Source organism: Gossypium raimondii, chromosome 5, assembly GCF_025698545.1.
Source record: "Gossypium raimondii isolate GPD5lz chromosome 5, ASM2569854v1, whole genome shotgun sequence".
Classification (NCBI taxonomy): Eukaryota; Viridiplantae; Streptophyta; class Magnoliopsida; order Malvales; family Malvaceae; genus Gossypium; species Gossypium raimondii.
The window spans coordinates 22,381,247-22,398,650 of NC_068569.1; the positions used below are offsets into that span (position 1 = coordinate 22,381,247).

Consider the following 17,404-nt stretch of genomic DNA (forward strand, 5'->3'; position numbering starts at 1 on the left):
ACACGAAATCACATATCGGAATCCTATGTCATGACATATATATATCCTAACTATTCCTATGGTTTGTACGGGGCTTTCGGACGTCGTAATTCAATCAATTCAATCTCGTATCTACTTCTCCCACACTTATATCAATTCGGCAAACTCATATATAGTTACAAAAACTCAATTTGGCACAATTAAATACATTTTCATATAAATTAACAACAACTATTTACTTACGAACTTACCTCGTACGGAGACGAACGAACTATTCAACTACTTTTGATTTCCCTCGCTCTAAATCCGGTTTCTTTCTCTCTTGATCAAAATTAATTCAAATTTGATTTGTTTAATAACATATTCACTCAAATTCATCTAAAAATATACAATTTGGGCAATTTGCACTTTAGCCCCTAGCATTTCACATTTCCATAATTTAGTCCCTATTTCAAAACAACATAAAATACTCAAAATTTCACTAAACCCATGTTAGGCCGAATTCTCCTTAGGTCCCTAGCAGCCCATTTATTTCATTTATTTTACATTTTGACCCCTAAGTTTACAAATTTCACAATTTAATCCTTAATACACATTTTTATCAAAAATTACTTAATTAAACATAATAATCTAACAACATATATTTATTTTTCATCATCAAACACAAAATTCATCAAGCCATCAACAATGGCAAATCTCAACTTCATCATCCAATTAGAAAATTAAAGCATGGGCTAGCTAAAACACGAAGCAACGATCTCAAAAACGTAAAAATTATCAAAAACCGAACAAAACTCATACCTCAAATTTAACTTCAAAGTGCCAAACCCTTAAACAAAGTAAATGGCTTCCTTTTCTTCTCACATTCGGCCATAAAAGATGAACACCCACTAACTTATTGATTTGTTTTATTTACTTCTTATTAATATACCATTTACTATTCTAACCTTTGTAATTTAATTAGAAAACCATATAACAAAAGCCCATAACCGTCCACTACATTGTTCCATGGCCAAATATCCACTTAAGGACTTCACCTTTAATTAATTAAAGCAATTTAACACTTTAACAAATAGCATGATACTTTTTTTATTTTACGCGATTAAGTCTTTTTTTTAAAATCGAACACACAAACAATAAAATTTTCACACGAAATTTTCAGACACATAAATTAACATGCTGTAGAAATAAAAAAATAATATTAAAATATTATTTTGACTCACATTTGTAGTCCCAAAACCACTGTTTGACTAGGGTTTAAACTGGGTTGTTACAAAAGAAGCCTTCTTCCAAATGATGAATGAATGATTTACAGAAATCGTAAGAACAAATCCGGCTGTATAACAACCTCCACCCCTTCCTGTTTCTCAACTGGTTCCTGATATGCCTTAAGGTACAAAAATTGTTAGAACTGTTAAGCCTCCTGTAGATAAAATTTGAAAATATGGGGCAAAAGAATTCAGAGCTACAGTCGAAGATAATCCAGAAAGGGTTGAATTCTAGTTGGAAAACACTATCAGAGTTCTTGATGAATTATCATGCACACAGGCTGAATGTTTAAAATGTGCGGTGTCTCTGTTAAAAGATTTAGCTTAACAGTGGTGAAACACCTTAATTTCTGTTGTACCGAAGGAGATGGTCACTTGGGAATTTTTTTCAAACTGAATTCAAAAAGAAGTATATCAGTCAGAGGTTCCTTGATCAGAAACACAAAGAATTTTTAGAATTCAAACAGGGCTGTATGATTGTATCTGAGTATGAAAGAAAATTTGTCCGACTAAGCAAATATGCCAAAGAATGTGTCCCGACTGAAATTGCAATGTGGAAGCGGTTTGAAGAGGGTTTAAATGAAGATATTAAGTTATTAGTTGGAATTCTGGAATTAAAAAAATTTGTAGTATTGATAGTCCGAGCTCATAAAGCTGAAGAATTGAGTAAAGAAAAGAGACAAGCAGAGATAGAAGCCCGGACTTCAAGTAAAAGATTTTCAGAAAAGTCACAATAATCAGCCTCAAAGAAATCAAAGAAATATCATGATCATTTTACTACCTCTACAAGGTATTCTGGGAAAGACAGAAGTATTCAACGCTCTAATCCGAGATCTCAAGCTACATCTGTAGCGAGTATAGATAGTGTTAGAAATACCAAACCTAGGTGCAAAAACTGTAATAAATTTCATCTTGGTGAGTGTCGCGAGAGAAGCAGAGCATGTTTTAGATGTGATTCTTTTGACCACTATCTCAGAGATTTCCTGAAAAAGCCTGAGAAAGATACTATACAGACCTCAAAGCCGAGCAACTCCACTAAAAGAGGTAGACAACCTCGTAACCCTGTCAATGTTAGTGGTAGTCGAGGTATGACAAAAGATACAACCGTCAAATCTGAAGCACGAACACCGGCAAGGACATATGTTATTCGTGCAAGTGAGGATACCTCTGCACCCGATGTTATTACTATATTTTTTTCTCTTCTTGATATTGATATAACTGCTTTAATTGATTCCAATTCAACTCATTCATACATTTACACGAATTTAGTGTCTATTAAAAATTTGCCTGTCGAGTCCACTGAATTCGTGGTTAAAGTATCAAACCCCCAGGTCAGTATGTGATAGTGGATAAAATTTACAAGAATTGTCCATTAATGATACGGGGTTATTGTTTTCCGGCTAATTTGATGTTATTACTGTTTGATAAATTTGATGTAATTTTGGGTATGGACTAGTTAACTTAGCATGATGCCATGGTAAATTGTAAACAGAATCATATTATATTAAAATGTCAGAATGGTGAATTACTCTGTATTGAATCTGATAAATTGGATAGCTTATCTAATGTGAAATCAGCCAAGTCAGCACAAAAATATGTCAAAAAAGGTATGATGTTTTCCTTGCTTATGTGTTGGATACTAAAGTGTCTGAATTAAATATTAAATCAATGCCAGTGGTTTGTGAATATCTTGATGTGTTTCTGGAGGAATTACCTAGATTACCGTCGGTTAGAGAAATTGAATTTTCTATAGATCTTATACCAAGAATAGTACCGATATCTATAACACCATACAGAATTAAAAGAGTTGAAAGCACAATTGCAAGAACTGACTGACTGAGGTTTTGCTCAACCTAGTTCTTCACCTTAAGGTGCGCCGGTTCTGTTTGTTAATAAGAAAGATGGATCTCTGAGATTGTGTATTGATTATCGGTAGCTTAATAAAGTTACAATCAAGAATAAATATCCACTGTCTCGAATTGACGACTTGTTTGATCAGTTAAAAGGTGCTACAATATTTTTCAAATATTGATATTCGTTTTGGCTACTATCAATTACGGGTAAAAGAGTCAGATGTACCAAAAACAACTTTCAGAACTAGGTACGAACATTATGAATTCCTTGTGATGCCATTTGGCTTAACAAATGCACCTGCAGTATTTATGGATTTGATGAATAGAATTTTCAGACCATATCTAGATAGATTTGTGGTGGTATTCATTGATGATATTCTGGTATATTCTCGAAATGAAACCGAGCATGCTAGTTATTTGAGAATTGTTCTGCAAACACTGCGTGAGAAACAGTTGTATGCTAAATTCAGTAAATGTAAATTCTGGCTTCAGAAAGTTAGTTTTCTTGGACATATAGTATCTGCTGAAGGCATTAGGGTGGATCTGAATAAAATTTTAGCAATTTTTAACTGGAAACCACCGAAAAATGTATCTGAAGTCAGAAGTTTTCTAGGATTAGCCAGTTATTATCGGAGATTTGTACAAGGGTTTTTGATGATAGCTTTACCGATGACACGATTATTGCAGAAAGATGTGAAATTTGAACGGACTGATAAATGTCAGTAGAATTTTGACAGATTGAAAGCTTTGTTAACTGAAGCACCAGTTCTAGTTTAGCCTGAATCGGGTAAGAAATTTGTAATTTACAGTGATACATCATTGAATGGTTAAGGCTGTGTATTGATGCAAGAAGGTAAAGTAATAGCCTATGCTTCTAGACAACTTAAACCTCATGAAAAGAATTACTCGATACATGACTTAAAATTGGCAGCTATTGTCTTTGCACTGAAAATCTGGCGACACTATCTGTTTGGTGAAAAATGTCATATATTCACTGATCATAAAAGTTTAAAGTATTTGATGTCGCAGAAATATTTGAATTTGAGACATCGTAGGTGGCTTGAGCTATTGAAAGATTATGATTTGGTAATTGATTATCATCTAGGAAAAGCAAATGTAGTTGTAGATGCTCTAAGTAGAAAGTCTCTGTTTACTTTGCGAGCAATGAATACTTGATTATCATTATCTGATGATGACTCAATCTTAGCTGAGTTAAAAGCTAAGCCAATATTTTTACAGCAGATCTGTGAAGCTCAAAAAAGTGATAATGAGTTATAAGCTAAACGGGTACATTGTGAGTCGACTTCCAATTCAGAATTTTAGATTGGATATGATGATTGTTTGTTGTACAGAGGCAGAGTATGTGTACTGAGGAATTTAGAGCTTATACAGAAGATTTTGCACGAAGCTCATAATGGTACTATGTCTGTTCATCCGGGAAGTAATAAAATGTACAATTATTTGAAAAAGATGTACTAGTGGCCAATGAAACGTGATATTTCTGAATTTGCATCTAAATGTTTGATATGTTAGCAAGTTAAAGCTAAACATCAGGTACCTTCGGGATTATTACAGCCAGTCATGATACCGAAATGGAAATGGAAAAGAGCTACTATGGACTTTGTATTCGGTTTACCCTTATCTCCGAAAAAAAATGCTATTTGGGTAATCGTTGACCGTTTGACAAAGTCTACACATTTTATTCTGGTACGTATGGATTTCTTCCTAGACAGATTAGCAGAGTTATTTGTTTCTGAGATTGTTAGGTTACATGAGGTGCCGGTCTCCATTATTTTAGACAGAGATCCACGATTTACTTCCCGATTCTGAAACAAGTTACAAGAGGCCCTGGGTACGCAATTACATTTTAATACTGTATTTCATCCTCAAATAGATGGACAATTTGAATGGGTAATACAGATTTTAGAAGATATGTTTCGGTGTTGTGTTTTGAAATTCGAAGGCAATTGGGAAAAGTATCTGCCGTTAGTCGAATTTGCATATAATAATAGTTATCAATCAAGCATTAAAATGGCACTGTATGAAGCTTTGTATGGTCGTAAATGTAGAACTTCATTGTATTGGACTGAGCTCAGTGAGAAAAAGATACATGGAGTTGATCTAATCCGTGAGACTAAAGAAAAAGTGAAAGTGATCAGAGATAGTTTGAAAGCAATTTCTGACCGTCAGAAATCTTATGCGGATTTAAAACGTAAAGAGATAGAGTTCCAAGTTGGTGACAAAGTATTTCTGAAAGTTTCACCTTGGAAGAAAGTTTCACCTTGGAAGAAAGTTTTTCGATTTGGCCATAAAGGAAAATTGAGTCCACGATTTATCGGGCCATATGAGATCATTGAAAGAATCAGACCTGTTGCGTATCGATTGGCATTACCACCAGAACTAGAAACAATTCACAATGTCTTTCATGTGTCTATGTTGCGACGGTATCGGTCAGATCCTTCACATGTCATCTCCCCGACAGAGGTTGAGATTAATCCTGATATGAGTTACAGTGAAGAACCGATCAGAATTCTGACACGTGAGATGAAATAATTGATAAATAAAAAGGTAGCTTTAGTGAAAGTCCTCTGGCAACGACACGGAATAGAAGAAACTACTTGGGAACCAGAGGGAACTATGAGAAAGCAATAAATAAACTTCTTTACTGGTAAGATTTTCGAGAAATAAAATTCTTTAATGGGGGAGAGTTGTAACAGCCCGTTTTCAGTGAAATTAGAACAGTGGTTTCGGCACCACAAATCCGAGTCCGTAAGAAATTTTTTTAAATATTATTTTATGATCTGCATTATGATAGGAATATTGTATAGAAATTTCGTTAAGAAAATTTTACCGATTACATGATTAATTGATAAAAGGACCAAATTGCATAAAATGCAAAAGTTGAATTCTAGTAGCTAAAAGGATAAAATAGCTATGGAATTCAAAATTTGAGGTCCTTATATGGAAAATAGACCATTTAGAGGAGTTAATAGATAAGTATGATGATTCATCCATAGAAATTTAAGAAAATGAAATGACTAAATTGAAAGTAAATAAATAAAAGATGATAAATAAAATAAGTATCTAATATCATCATTTTATATCATCTTTCCCAATTAAAAAGCCATGGAAACCCTAGTTGAGAGCTTGAAGATAGACAAACTTATTTTGATCAATTAGGTATGCTTTCTTATCCCATTTTTAGTAATTTTTATATTTTCGAGATCGTAATAGCTTAATCTAGCTATATCGGGGATTAATTTGTAAAGTAATTAAAGTACTAGGGTTTTTCCATGGATGAATATGCATGAATTATGAAGTTTTATGGTAGAAATGGAAAGGTTGTTGATAGATAAACAACTTTTGTAAAGAAAATTTTCATGAAATTGTGATTTAGGGACTAAATTGAAAAGACGTAAAATTCATGAAAAAATTCTAATTTTTGTGAAATATATGCGCTGGAAATGTTATACGTAAAAATTGGCTTGGCTTGGAATAAGGATTAAATTGCATGAGTTTTATTTTTCAAGCCTAGGGATGAAATCGTCATTAATTAAAAGTATAAGGGCAAAATGGTAATTTTCCTAAGAGGTGACTTGAATTGAATATGAATTGTATTAAATTGAGCTAAATTCACTCGTATAGATCCGGATAGATCAAATACGAAGCTAGATCGAGGTAAAGAAAAAGTAACAGATTAGTAGCATACGAGTTCACGAACATTATGGAGGTAAGTTCGTGTAACTAAATTGTATATTTATGTGATATGCTTGATTTATATGTATATGATTTGTATGATTGTTAAGTATGAAAATAAATCACAATCCGACAATGTCCGACAAGAAATAAATCTCGTTTGAACAAATGAAATTAGATGAATACAGGGTTCCCAGAGTGGTTGTGGTTCTGCATATGTCGCGAACTCATCATAGCTTGCAAGAACGTCCTGATACAGATCACATGAGCATTCCAATATAAGCTCTCTTGAGCTTTCTGATACATGGTTATTCCAAGCTTCCCGTTTATATGCTCTTATGAGCATTCTGATCTGTAGTGATCCTGCATGTTTTGTGGACACACCGCAGCTCCTATGAGCATCCTGATATATGGCTATCCAGAGCTTCCCGATTAAAAGCTCTTTCATGTGCTTCCTGATAGTAGCTCTTCGGAGTTATCTGTTAAGCTCGCACGAGCTTTCTGATTTAAGCTCGCATGTGCTTTCTGATTTAAGCTCTTATGAGCTTCCTGTTATTAAGCCTGTATAAGCTTCCCATTATAAGCTCACATGAGCTTTCTGTTATTTGGCTTGGAAGAGCTTTTTGTTTAAATGCTCAATGAGCATTCCTGAATATGAATTGACGGATTTTAGACTTGTACATTTCATGTGTACTACTCTTGTATCGATCGATATTTTAAATGATTCAACGGGTAAAGTTCTGACATGAGATGATATGAATTCAAGATGAATTACTATGAGAAATATTTGAAGTACAAAAATATGATATGTACATGTTCACACATACTTGAAGTGATAAATACATGTATGTGAAAATTGAATATTGATGAGCTCATTCATTTTTTTAGTATTTATGTGAATTATATGACTAACATGCTTGATAAGGATATGTGTTTAGGCAATTGGCCAAATTGATTTGAGCATGTTTAGTTAGCTTACCTTAATGTGAAATAAATGGTAAGTTAATTTCCTGTTATACGGGATTACTAAGCTTTAAAGCTTACTCTATTTTATTTCCTTTGTTTTATAGTATTCGAAAGCTCGTAAAGGTTGGAAGCGGGTCGGAGCAACATCACACTATCCCTCAGCTTGTTTTGGTATAAATAATAAATTTTCTTTTGGATATAATGACATGTATAGATTAAATTAACCAAATGATGGCATATAAATATTTAGTTGAAACTAGCCATTGGTATGGCTTGTGTTTGGTATATTTTGATATGTAAATATATGGCCTAAACATGTTTGATGTGTGTGTTTGAAATGGTTAAATGGTGGAAAGTACATAGACCTATTGATGGCTGGTTTGAGATAGCATAATCAATAAAATATGCCTATATGCACACATCTCTATTTGGTAAGTTTGAACACTTGAACATATGTGATAATATGTCATGTATAATACTTAGTTTTAGCTTGGTTTTAATGTCTTGAATCGGTTGGTGAATGTATTAAAGTGTTGATGTAGGTGGAAGACAAATTGGGTGAGAAATAAGGCTTGGAAATGACCTTATTTTGTCCACACCGGCAGAGACACAGGCTTGTGTCTCAGCCGTATGTGAGACACGGCCTAGCACATGGGCGTTTGTTTTAGTCGTGTGACCCTTGCACCTACACACGGGCGTGTGACTTGGCCATGTGTCCCAAGTTAAAGAGTTACACGGGTACAGACACGGGCTGGGACACGACCATGTGCCCTAATTCAAATGCCTATACGGCCTGTGACATTAGCATGTCTGTTGGCCATGTGAGCCACACGGCTTGACCACACGGGCGTGTGTACCCTACATCTAGGAAAAATTTTAAAATTTTGCGAAAAAATCTCTGAGTGCTTGGTTTAGTCCCTACTTGTTTCTAATGCATATTTTGGGCCTCGGAGCTAATTTAAGGGACAATATAATTAATTATGAATGATTTTTGATATGAATGTTAAATGTTATGAAATGTTTGTATTTGATCTGTAAATTTCGGTAATGCTCCATAACCTTGTTCCGGCGATGGATACAGGTTAGGGGTGTTACATTTACCTTTACGTAGAGAAATGGAAAGGTCAAGGTCACTTGGATCAGAAGACAAAAACACTAGTAAAGGGTTTAGATTTTACGACGAAGACACTAGTAAATGGTTTAGATTTGATGATGAAGACATGTATCATGAGTCTTTTTAAGTCTGGAATAAACTTGAGTAATCAGTGGCTTTATCAAAGCAATTATCGAAGAATCAGATTCCCTTGGTCGATTAGTGACAGTGTAAGTTAACCAATCATCTTCCTCCCTCTGTTTCGAAAGATTCGAATGCATTTCTTCTAAAAAGAATGACACTTGTTTTGAGAATGCAACACCAATAGACACCAAATACCTGTTGAGATCTAGATTATAACACTTGTACCCCTTTTAAAGGCAAGAGTACCCCAAAAACACTATTAAGGATTTTGGATCCAACTTAGTGACATGAGGCCGAACATCTCGAACAAAATAGGTACTCAAAAAAATTATTAGTTCCACTAGAAATAATGGTTTGGATGGAAATAGAACATTGTATGGGTTATCAACATCAAGTACGAAATGAGGAATGCAATTGATCAAAAAGTAAGTTGTCGAAATAATATCAGCCTAAAATTCTTTAGAAATTTTCATTTAAAATAAAAGAGCTCTAGCTATCTCAAGGAGATGTTTGTTCTTTCGTTCAATGACCCTATTCTAAGATGGTGTGTCAACATAAAAGAATTGATGAAGAATCCCATTTTGGGTCATAAAAGCCTCACAAGAGTCGTAAAAGTATTCTTTAGCATTATCGTTGCGCAAAATTTGAACAAACACCCCAAATTGAGTTCTTATCTAGACACAAAAAGCACGAAAATGAGGAAACATCTCTGACCAAATTTTCATAAAATATATCCATGTTATTAGAGAATAATCATCCACAAACTTAACAAAACATCAAAATTCAGGTTTGGATACTATCGAACAAGGTCCTTAAACATTCAAGTTTATTAACTTAAAAGTGGAACTAACTCATTATTAGATCTCGGTCTTAAGGGGTTTCGACAGTGCTTCACAAAGTGACATGCTTCACATTCTAATGAAAGTAGGTCTTGAAATTGTAAACATAACTTCTTCAACAAAGAAAGAGAAGAATGTCCCAACCGACATTATGCTTCGATCAGAGAGAAAATAGCAGGACAAGCCACGGATTTAGGAACCCATAATTCAAAAATATAAAGACCATCATATACATATCCTTTACCAATTGTGTGTTTTGTCATAAAATCCTGTAAAAGACAATGATTGAGAAAAGTAAAGATAATGCAATTTAGGTCACGGGTAAGTTTACTAACATATATTAAATTAAAGGCAAGATTAGGTAAATTTAATATCGATGATAAGGTGATAGATGAAGTTAGGTTAATACTTCCAAAACCAACAACTTTATAGGTAGATCCATCAACAATAGTGAATTTTGTGACTCAAAGGTAGAGAAAAGGTTGGGATTACCTATCATATGATCTGTAATCCCTAAATCGATGACCCATTTGGATGAAGAGGAAATAAGACGCATTAAATTTACCTGAATCCACAAACGAAGTAAAGGAAGCCATGACAAAAAGGCAACGAAACCCGAAAAAATAAAAAGACTACAAACAACCAAAAACAATACTTGTGAACAATATTCGTGAACAATACCCATGAATAGTACCCCAAATAGTGTAACCAAAAAGTTTTGAACAGTACCTTGTAAACAACAAGAAGAAACCCAAAACACCTCCGAACCACCTTTGATCGATAACCTGGTAATTGGGCTTTGGTCGAAACCCCGAGTCGACATTGGAGTAAAAAAACAGTGATCAAACACCATAGTACGCACCCCCACGCATTGCCGCGTGGAAGAACAATCTAAACACTCTAAAGGCGCGTGACGCTCACACATGGTCTTGCTAGATGCCAAAAACTGTAGTGCGGTCATAGATTTGGTGGTGCACCTCCATGTGCCGACGGTTTACCCAAACGAGCACTTTGAAAAACTCACCCAAAAATATACTCTAACGGTTCACATTCAAAAACAACAAAAACAAACCCACTAAATCAAGCCAAGAGGCTTTGATACCATGTTATCGTGTTTATCAATACCAAAGAAAAAATATACGAAAATAAAATGGAGAGAAAATTTTTTGTATTTCATCTCGAGTTAATGTGTTTATACACAAGTCTATATAATCTAAATAAAGGAAGAAAATAAAATATATTAAAACCCTAAAATCAAACTTAAGAATTAACACTCCTAAACAACTTGCCTTTGTTAAGCTTTACCATCCATTACTAAATTAGATTATTCCACATTTGATTTTTTTTCCTAACTTCGTAAAATAAATCAATTAAATTCTCTTACTTTTATAAACTTGAATAGCTTTTGCATGTTTTGTTTGCTTTAAAGCTTTTCTAAAACTTAAAAATGGAACAATCCCATGTCTTCAAAGGAAGCATCATCTTCCGCTTGGTAGCCAGCCTAGCATTGGTAGCTACTTTCTTTCATTCCTTTTTTACCTTGGACGCAGCATGTCCGTTTATCTTGCTTCCCAGCTAAAAACAATGCATATCACAAACTCCTAGCAACTAAATATGTTAAAAAAAATGGTCTTATGGCTAGAATTGATACTCCTTGAGATGGCAGAAATGCTGATATTGATCATGTCTTCCTCATTCATTGTCATGTCTATAGAAAGATGTTCTTTGGAAATGACATTAAAGGATCATAATTAGTTGTGTGTACAAAAAGGAAAACAAAATATTAGCATACAAATGATGTCTTAGAATATACGTATGCAACCTCCAAAGCTAAACACCAAGACCAACATACCAATGAGGATTCAAAATCTCAGCAGACCGAACAAAAAGCAAACACTGTCAGCTTCTAAACTTGGCATTCCTTGAGTCCAATTTCTACATGGATATAAACCTGTTACAGACCTCCATAAGTTACAATCAAGTCGGAATCTTTGGGCTCATTTATTATCTTTTCAATCATTGAAGTGAATTGCTCTTGCCCTACCATCGCTTCCAAGATCTTATCCTCTGGGCAATTAAATCCTTTCTTGTGATGATCATCCCTTCTGTGAGAAGCAGAGAATAATAGCTCTGATAACCGGTCCTTCTCAGCTTGTCGATAGCATTTAAACCCCTCCATCGTCCCAGATGAGATAACGTGGTAAGTGTATACCATTCTTTGCTGTCCAAGCCTGTATGCACGGCATATAGCTTGTCTTTCCACAGAGGGGTTCCATGTCACATCAAGCAAAACCACTCTAGAACCACCAACAAGATTTATACCTTCCGAGCAAGCCTTTGTTGATGCAAGCAACACCCTTGCTTTGCTCGTGGGATCATTGAAAACATTAATTACCCTTTGACGCTGCTTCATCTCACATTGCCCATCCATGTACAATATCTCCTCCATTTCCTTCCATTTGAAAAAATCTTTTATCTGGTCCACTATTAGGTTTAATGGTTCAAGGTATTGACTGAAAACTAAGACCTTTTCACCCAGAGCCCCGCTAAGCTTAAGAAGTTCCATGAGGAATTTCGTTTTAACTCCTTTATCGGGTTTCAGTCTTATCCTTTCTAGCATATCCATACTAACAATGGAGCTGACTTTTTCCTTAATATCTTCCTTGTTGGATAACTGCTGCAACAAAGAAGGGTGGGTGGAGATCAAGGACACATAATAGTCCCGCAATAATGCATTTTTTGTTTCTTTAACACGCTCGAGGATTCTACTCTGCAGATCAGAGGGCCGTAAAACAACCACAGAATGCCTCAAACCAGGAAGGGTAGTTTGTAGAATTCTACCATTATGTACATGCACAAAGGGCTTAATCACAGCTTTAAGCTCTCTCAATTTTTCAGCTTCATATATATCATCTTTGCCAATGGAACCAGTCAAATAGGCCCATTTCCTTTTTGCTTCTTTTCCTTCATCACTACACTTATTATTAACCTCTACTCGATGTCTAGACTGGATTCCTTCAGCAAATTTCGGTCTCACTAAGTAGAGAGTGTTGAAGAGCTCATCAAAATTATTTTGGAAAGGAGTTCCTGAGAGTATGATACGACGTTCTGTTTTGATTCTTGATAAAGCCTTCCATATAAGCGTATCATCATTTCTAGGTGTGTGCCCTTCATCTAGAACAAAAAGGCCAGGAAGCTCAAGAAGGATTTTACTTACATCCTTATTTAATGTTGTACACTTGTGCTTCTCCTCATTATCTACTACAGCAAGTTGCACAAAAAGTTTGTAACTGATTCCCAAAATGCCTCTATCAGATTTCCAGGAAAGCAACTTAACCAGACGTCGGGCAAGAGCTCTATCTTGACATGGAACTTTCAGCTTGAATTTTTCATAAAGACCAATTGCCTTCGGTTTTTCCTTGCCAGAAAAATCCAGAGTGTTGAGATTGTGAAAGGGAATGTCAACCTTCCACTTTCTAAACTCAGCTTCCCATGTGAGTAGCATACTGCGAGGAGCAACAATCACTGGCCTGCAACTCGGATATTCATTTAAGTACGTCTGAAGAAAGACAATAGTTAGAAGCGTTTTCCCCGTCCCGGGAGCATGAGATATAATGCATCCACCACAACCTTTGGATGAGTTTTTTGACTTGTCACGATAAATCCCTCCAGCTATGTTATTCCAAATAAATTCAAAACCTTCATGCTGATGGGGGTAGAGTTTAGTTTTTAAGTTAGGAATGATTTCCCACACTGTGCCTTCGATTTCAGCAGAGTGATCAAAACCAGACATATCATTGTTAGAGTCTTCACAGTGAAGGTCATCAAACATAGAATAATCTACAATGCCAGAGAATTGCCTCTCATATTTTCCAAAACGATCAGTCATCTGAATCAAGCAAAACCAAGTTACAAATAATCAATCATCTGAAACCAGTAAGAGCAATTCAGTCAAGTGCCATATATATACAAGGCTCCTAGAGATTAGACTATTATTGAGCCATTGAGCTCGGATAGCAGCATAATTCTCATTGGAACCGTTTTATGGGCTAATAAAATTCCTAGCATTCATCACAACAGCAATACCTATATACTTCAAAATTCAACAAAATCCATCAGTGCTTTGTAAATTAACTATAACAAGTAACAATGCTTTCAACAGAGTTTTTTTCTCTACCATCATGCCACTCTATGTTGGCTCCACCCTTCCATCCAAGATAAAATGAAAGAAGAATATTAAGCATGAAACATGGAAGTATCACAAACAACTTACAAAAGGCGGTGAGATATCTTTGATCTCCAGCAGCAGGAAAGAACAAAATTTGCATTTCATTCCAATCTCTTCGTCTAACACAAGATGATGCTTCCCTTGAAGACATAGGGAATGGGTTGTTGTGTCATGTTCAAACTCAGATACATCAGCATCTTCATTTTCCAACTGTTCATCAATTCATCGTGACAAATCTTAGTTTCAGTGCAAATCTACAAATGCGTAATGCAGACAAGTTGAGTCAAAATGTTCACAAGAAAGAGAAGAAAACATGCTAAAGCATTGACCATACCGGGGATGGCAGGGTCGAAGTTGGATCAGACATAAGAGAAATCTCCATCTCAGACCAGAGTGAATTCATTTCGTTCTCAAATTCAGTTTTGTCCGGAACAATTGAGTCCTCAACTCCAAAAGTGAACTTGAGAGGCAAAGGGTTTTCGTAGGTTTCTTGTTGGAGAATGGGGTCCTCTCCCTGTGTACTAGAATCCGAGTCTTGGTTGTCCAAAATAGAATCCACAAAAACACTAAGAAGGTGAACTTGGCCGGACTTGGCAGAGGCGGACCGTCTCCTTTTACTCTTAGGCTTCATTACAACTTCATCGACAGTGGAACCATTCTCCCCAAGGAACTCAACCTCAGTAGCCTTTCTTTTGGCAATGTCATGGCTTGGCGTCTCTTCGACTTCATCGACAGTGGAACCATTCTCCCCAAGGAACTCAACCTCAGTAGCCTTTCTTTTGGCAATGCCGTGGCTTGGCGTCTCTTCGACTTCATCTTCCGAACTGGAAGAGGATTGAGGATCCTCTCCCTCCCCTTCCTCCTCCCTATAATCCAAATCGCTTGAGTCAGAATTATCCTCTCCGCTTGTAGAGGTGAGAGCCTCATCATCCTCACTGTCTTCATCTTCATCGTCATCACCATCATCGTCACTACTACCCAGACAAATAATGTAAGGGTCAGGGTCGTTTCCATCTTTTCCGCGTAACTCACCGTCGAATTCTTCTCTCAAGGTTTGAACTTGAGCCGTGCCCTTTTGAGAAGCCAAAGACACTTTAACATTGACGGAAGACTGCGGCGTTGCCATATTTGTTGCCGCTAACCGCACCTCCTCCACCGCCAGTGTCTTCTTCCTTTTCTTGCTGCTATCACCACACGGCGCTTTCCCCTTCCTGCTTCTTGTTCTTGAAGCGACCGACATCGACTCATTCAACATTGTGACTTGATTCGAAAACGGTAAGAAAAAATGAAAGGAAGAGAAAGGCAAGGCAAATGCATGCAATAACAATATAAACTTGGGAAATATAATAGTTAAAAATTAATTAAATGTAAAATAAATAAGAGGCGAAGGTCAAACGAAGGGACGCCTGCAGTGCCCTGCCCAGTCAGCCCACGATTCAGAGGAGTGGACAAATCAGAGACAAAAGGAGAGAGTAAAATCCCGGACAACCTCAAACCTAAGTGCAAGTGCAACTGAAAAGCTTTTCCATTATGTTTGAATCAAAATTAGTAAAAAGGAAAGCTAAAACAGAATAAAGGTTATATTATTTGTTCACATAATTATTTTCATTTTGGGTTTAATTCTTTTTGTCAAAATTAAGTTTTCAACTTAACCATGTTCCTACATTGAAACTTAAATATTTTTTTGTCTAAATTAATTGTTAATATTTCATTGAAAATTTTAAAGTTTAGGTTCCAATGGAAATGATTGCAAAGTTCAGACCCCAATTATCAAGTTTAGGGATTAACTTGTATAAAAAAAATTCAAGCCCCAATGTGAGAACAATTATCTAGTTCAGGTCTCAATATGAAAATAATTGTCAAGTTTAAAGTCTAACTTGGACTAAAAAAAATTCAGACTCTAATATGAGAATGGTTGCCAAGGTCAAGTTCCAAATAATGGTTTAACCCAATAAAAAAGATAAAATTATATAACAACTATATTTCTAAAAACTAATATAAATATGGAGAATATTTGATATACTATCGGTACATAAGTTACATGCACCATCCATAAATAATAACGTGATATGTCATCATTAAATAAAACAAAAATAGTGAAGGACTTATAAATAAATACATATAATTTTATTTAAACAAAATTAAACGATAATTAATTATAAATAAATGCTAAAACCCTAAACCTTTAAACTCAATATACTAAATCTTAGAATTGTTAATATTTATTTATAATAGTTACTATTGATGTTTAAATAAAACTATTAGTATTTATTTACAAGTCCTCCATATTTTTGTTTAATTTAATGTTGACATGTCATGTCATTATTCACAAGTGGTACATGAGACTTATACATCAACGGTGCATCAAATATTATTCATTATAAATAATAAATAAAGTTTTATTTAAACAGTAAAATAAAATTGTATAAATATATTTTTTTAAAATTCATACAAATAATAAATAAAGGCTTTATTCGAGAGTTAAGAAGCTACAAAGGGACGACAAAGCTGCTGTTGAGATGGTTTTCGAGTACCGTCCAATAGATCAAAGAATTAATGGATTAAGATTGGCAAATTGAGCTTCAGCATGTCTTTCGAGAGTTCAATTTTGCAGTAGACTTCATGGCGAAGATGGTCTCTTACTGCTGGTCTTCATGTCTACACCAGGCCTCCTATGTCGATTAAACCAATATTGGACCATGATGCTATGAAAGTTGACCATTGTAGCTAGCCAACTTGTGGTTAACCTCTTATGACAAATAAAAGTATAGGTTTAAATCTTATTATGTGTATATGTTTTTCTATATAAAAAATATATAATGATAAAAATAATCTCAAAATAATACAATTTACTTGTACAGGAAGGGTATTTTTATATTTTCCTAACTATGACATTGGTACCTCGTTAACCCGTGACACCAACATAGTTAGGGCTTTATAATAAGTATAGATATAGATACTATTTAAACGGTTAAAATTAGTACAAAAAGAAGGTAAAATAAATTTTACAAACTTTTGTTTGATTAATCAAGATAAAGAAAAAGAAAATTGTAACACCCTAAAATCGTTATGTTATAAAAGTAGTAATAAGTGAGAATTGTGCATAACGGATTCCTCGGTAAAGTAAAATAAGAAATATAAATGATAAAAGAGAAGGTTGATAGATGCCAAAATAAGTTGAATTAAGAAGTATGTCGTGATATATTAATTTAAGGTAAGGACTAAATCATAATGATGTGAAAAGTTTTGGGACTCAAGTCTAATTATTCAAAATTGGGGGTTAAAATGTAAATATGGGAAGGTTGAATGACAAAATTACAAATAACCCAAAAGTTATT

The 17,404-nt window shown here is 34.9% G+C and overlaps 1 protein-coding gene across 1 annotated transcript; it reads right to left on the reverse strand.

Moving 5' to 3' along the window:
• Positions 1-11,715: 11,715 nt before the first annotated feature.
• On the reverse strand, positions 11,716-15,306 carry LOC105765913 (SNF2 domain-containing protein CLASSY 3). Its single transcript, XM_012585189.2, has 3 exons — positions 14,401-15,306; positions 14,112-14,276; positions 11,716-13,727 (listed from the first exon to the last, which is right to left on the reverse strand). Exons 1-3 carry the CDS (start codon positions 15,304-15,306, stop codon positions 11,793-11,795), a joined length of 3,006 nt encoding a protein of 1,001 aa, XP_012440643.2. The 3' UTR covers positions 11,716-11,792.
• Positions 15,307-17,404: the final 2,098 nt, after the last annotated feature.

Excerpts from the sequence above, each read along its gene's own strand:
- LOC105765913 (XM_012585189.2), bottom strand. The coding sequence starts at position 15,306 with ATGTCGGTCGCTTCAAGAACAAGAAGCAGGAAGGGGAAAGCGCCGTGT. Across the intron at positions 14,277-14,400 it reads CTTCGACCCTGCCATCCCCG|TTGGAAAATGAAGATGCTGA; the intron begins GTATGGTCAATG and ends ATTGATGAACAG. Across the intron at positions 13,728-14,111 it reads AAGATATCTCACCGCCTTTT|ATGACTGATCGTTTTGGAAA; the intron begins GTAAGTTGTTTG and ends TGCTTGATTCAG.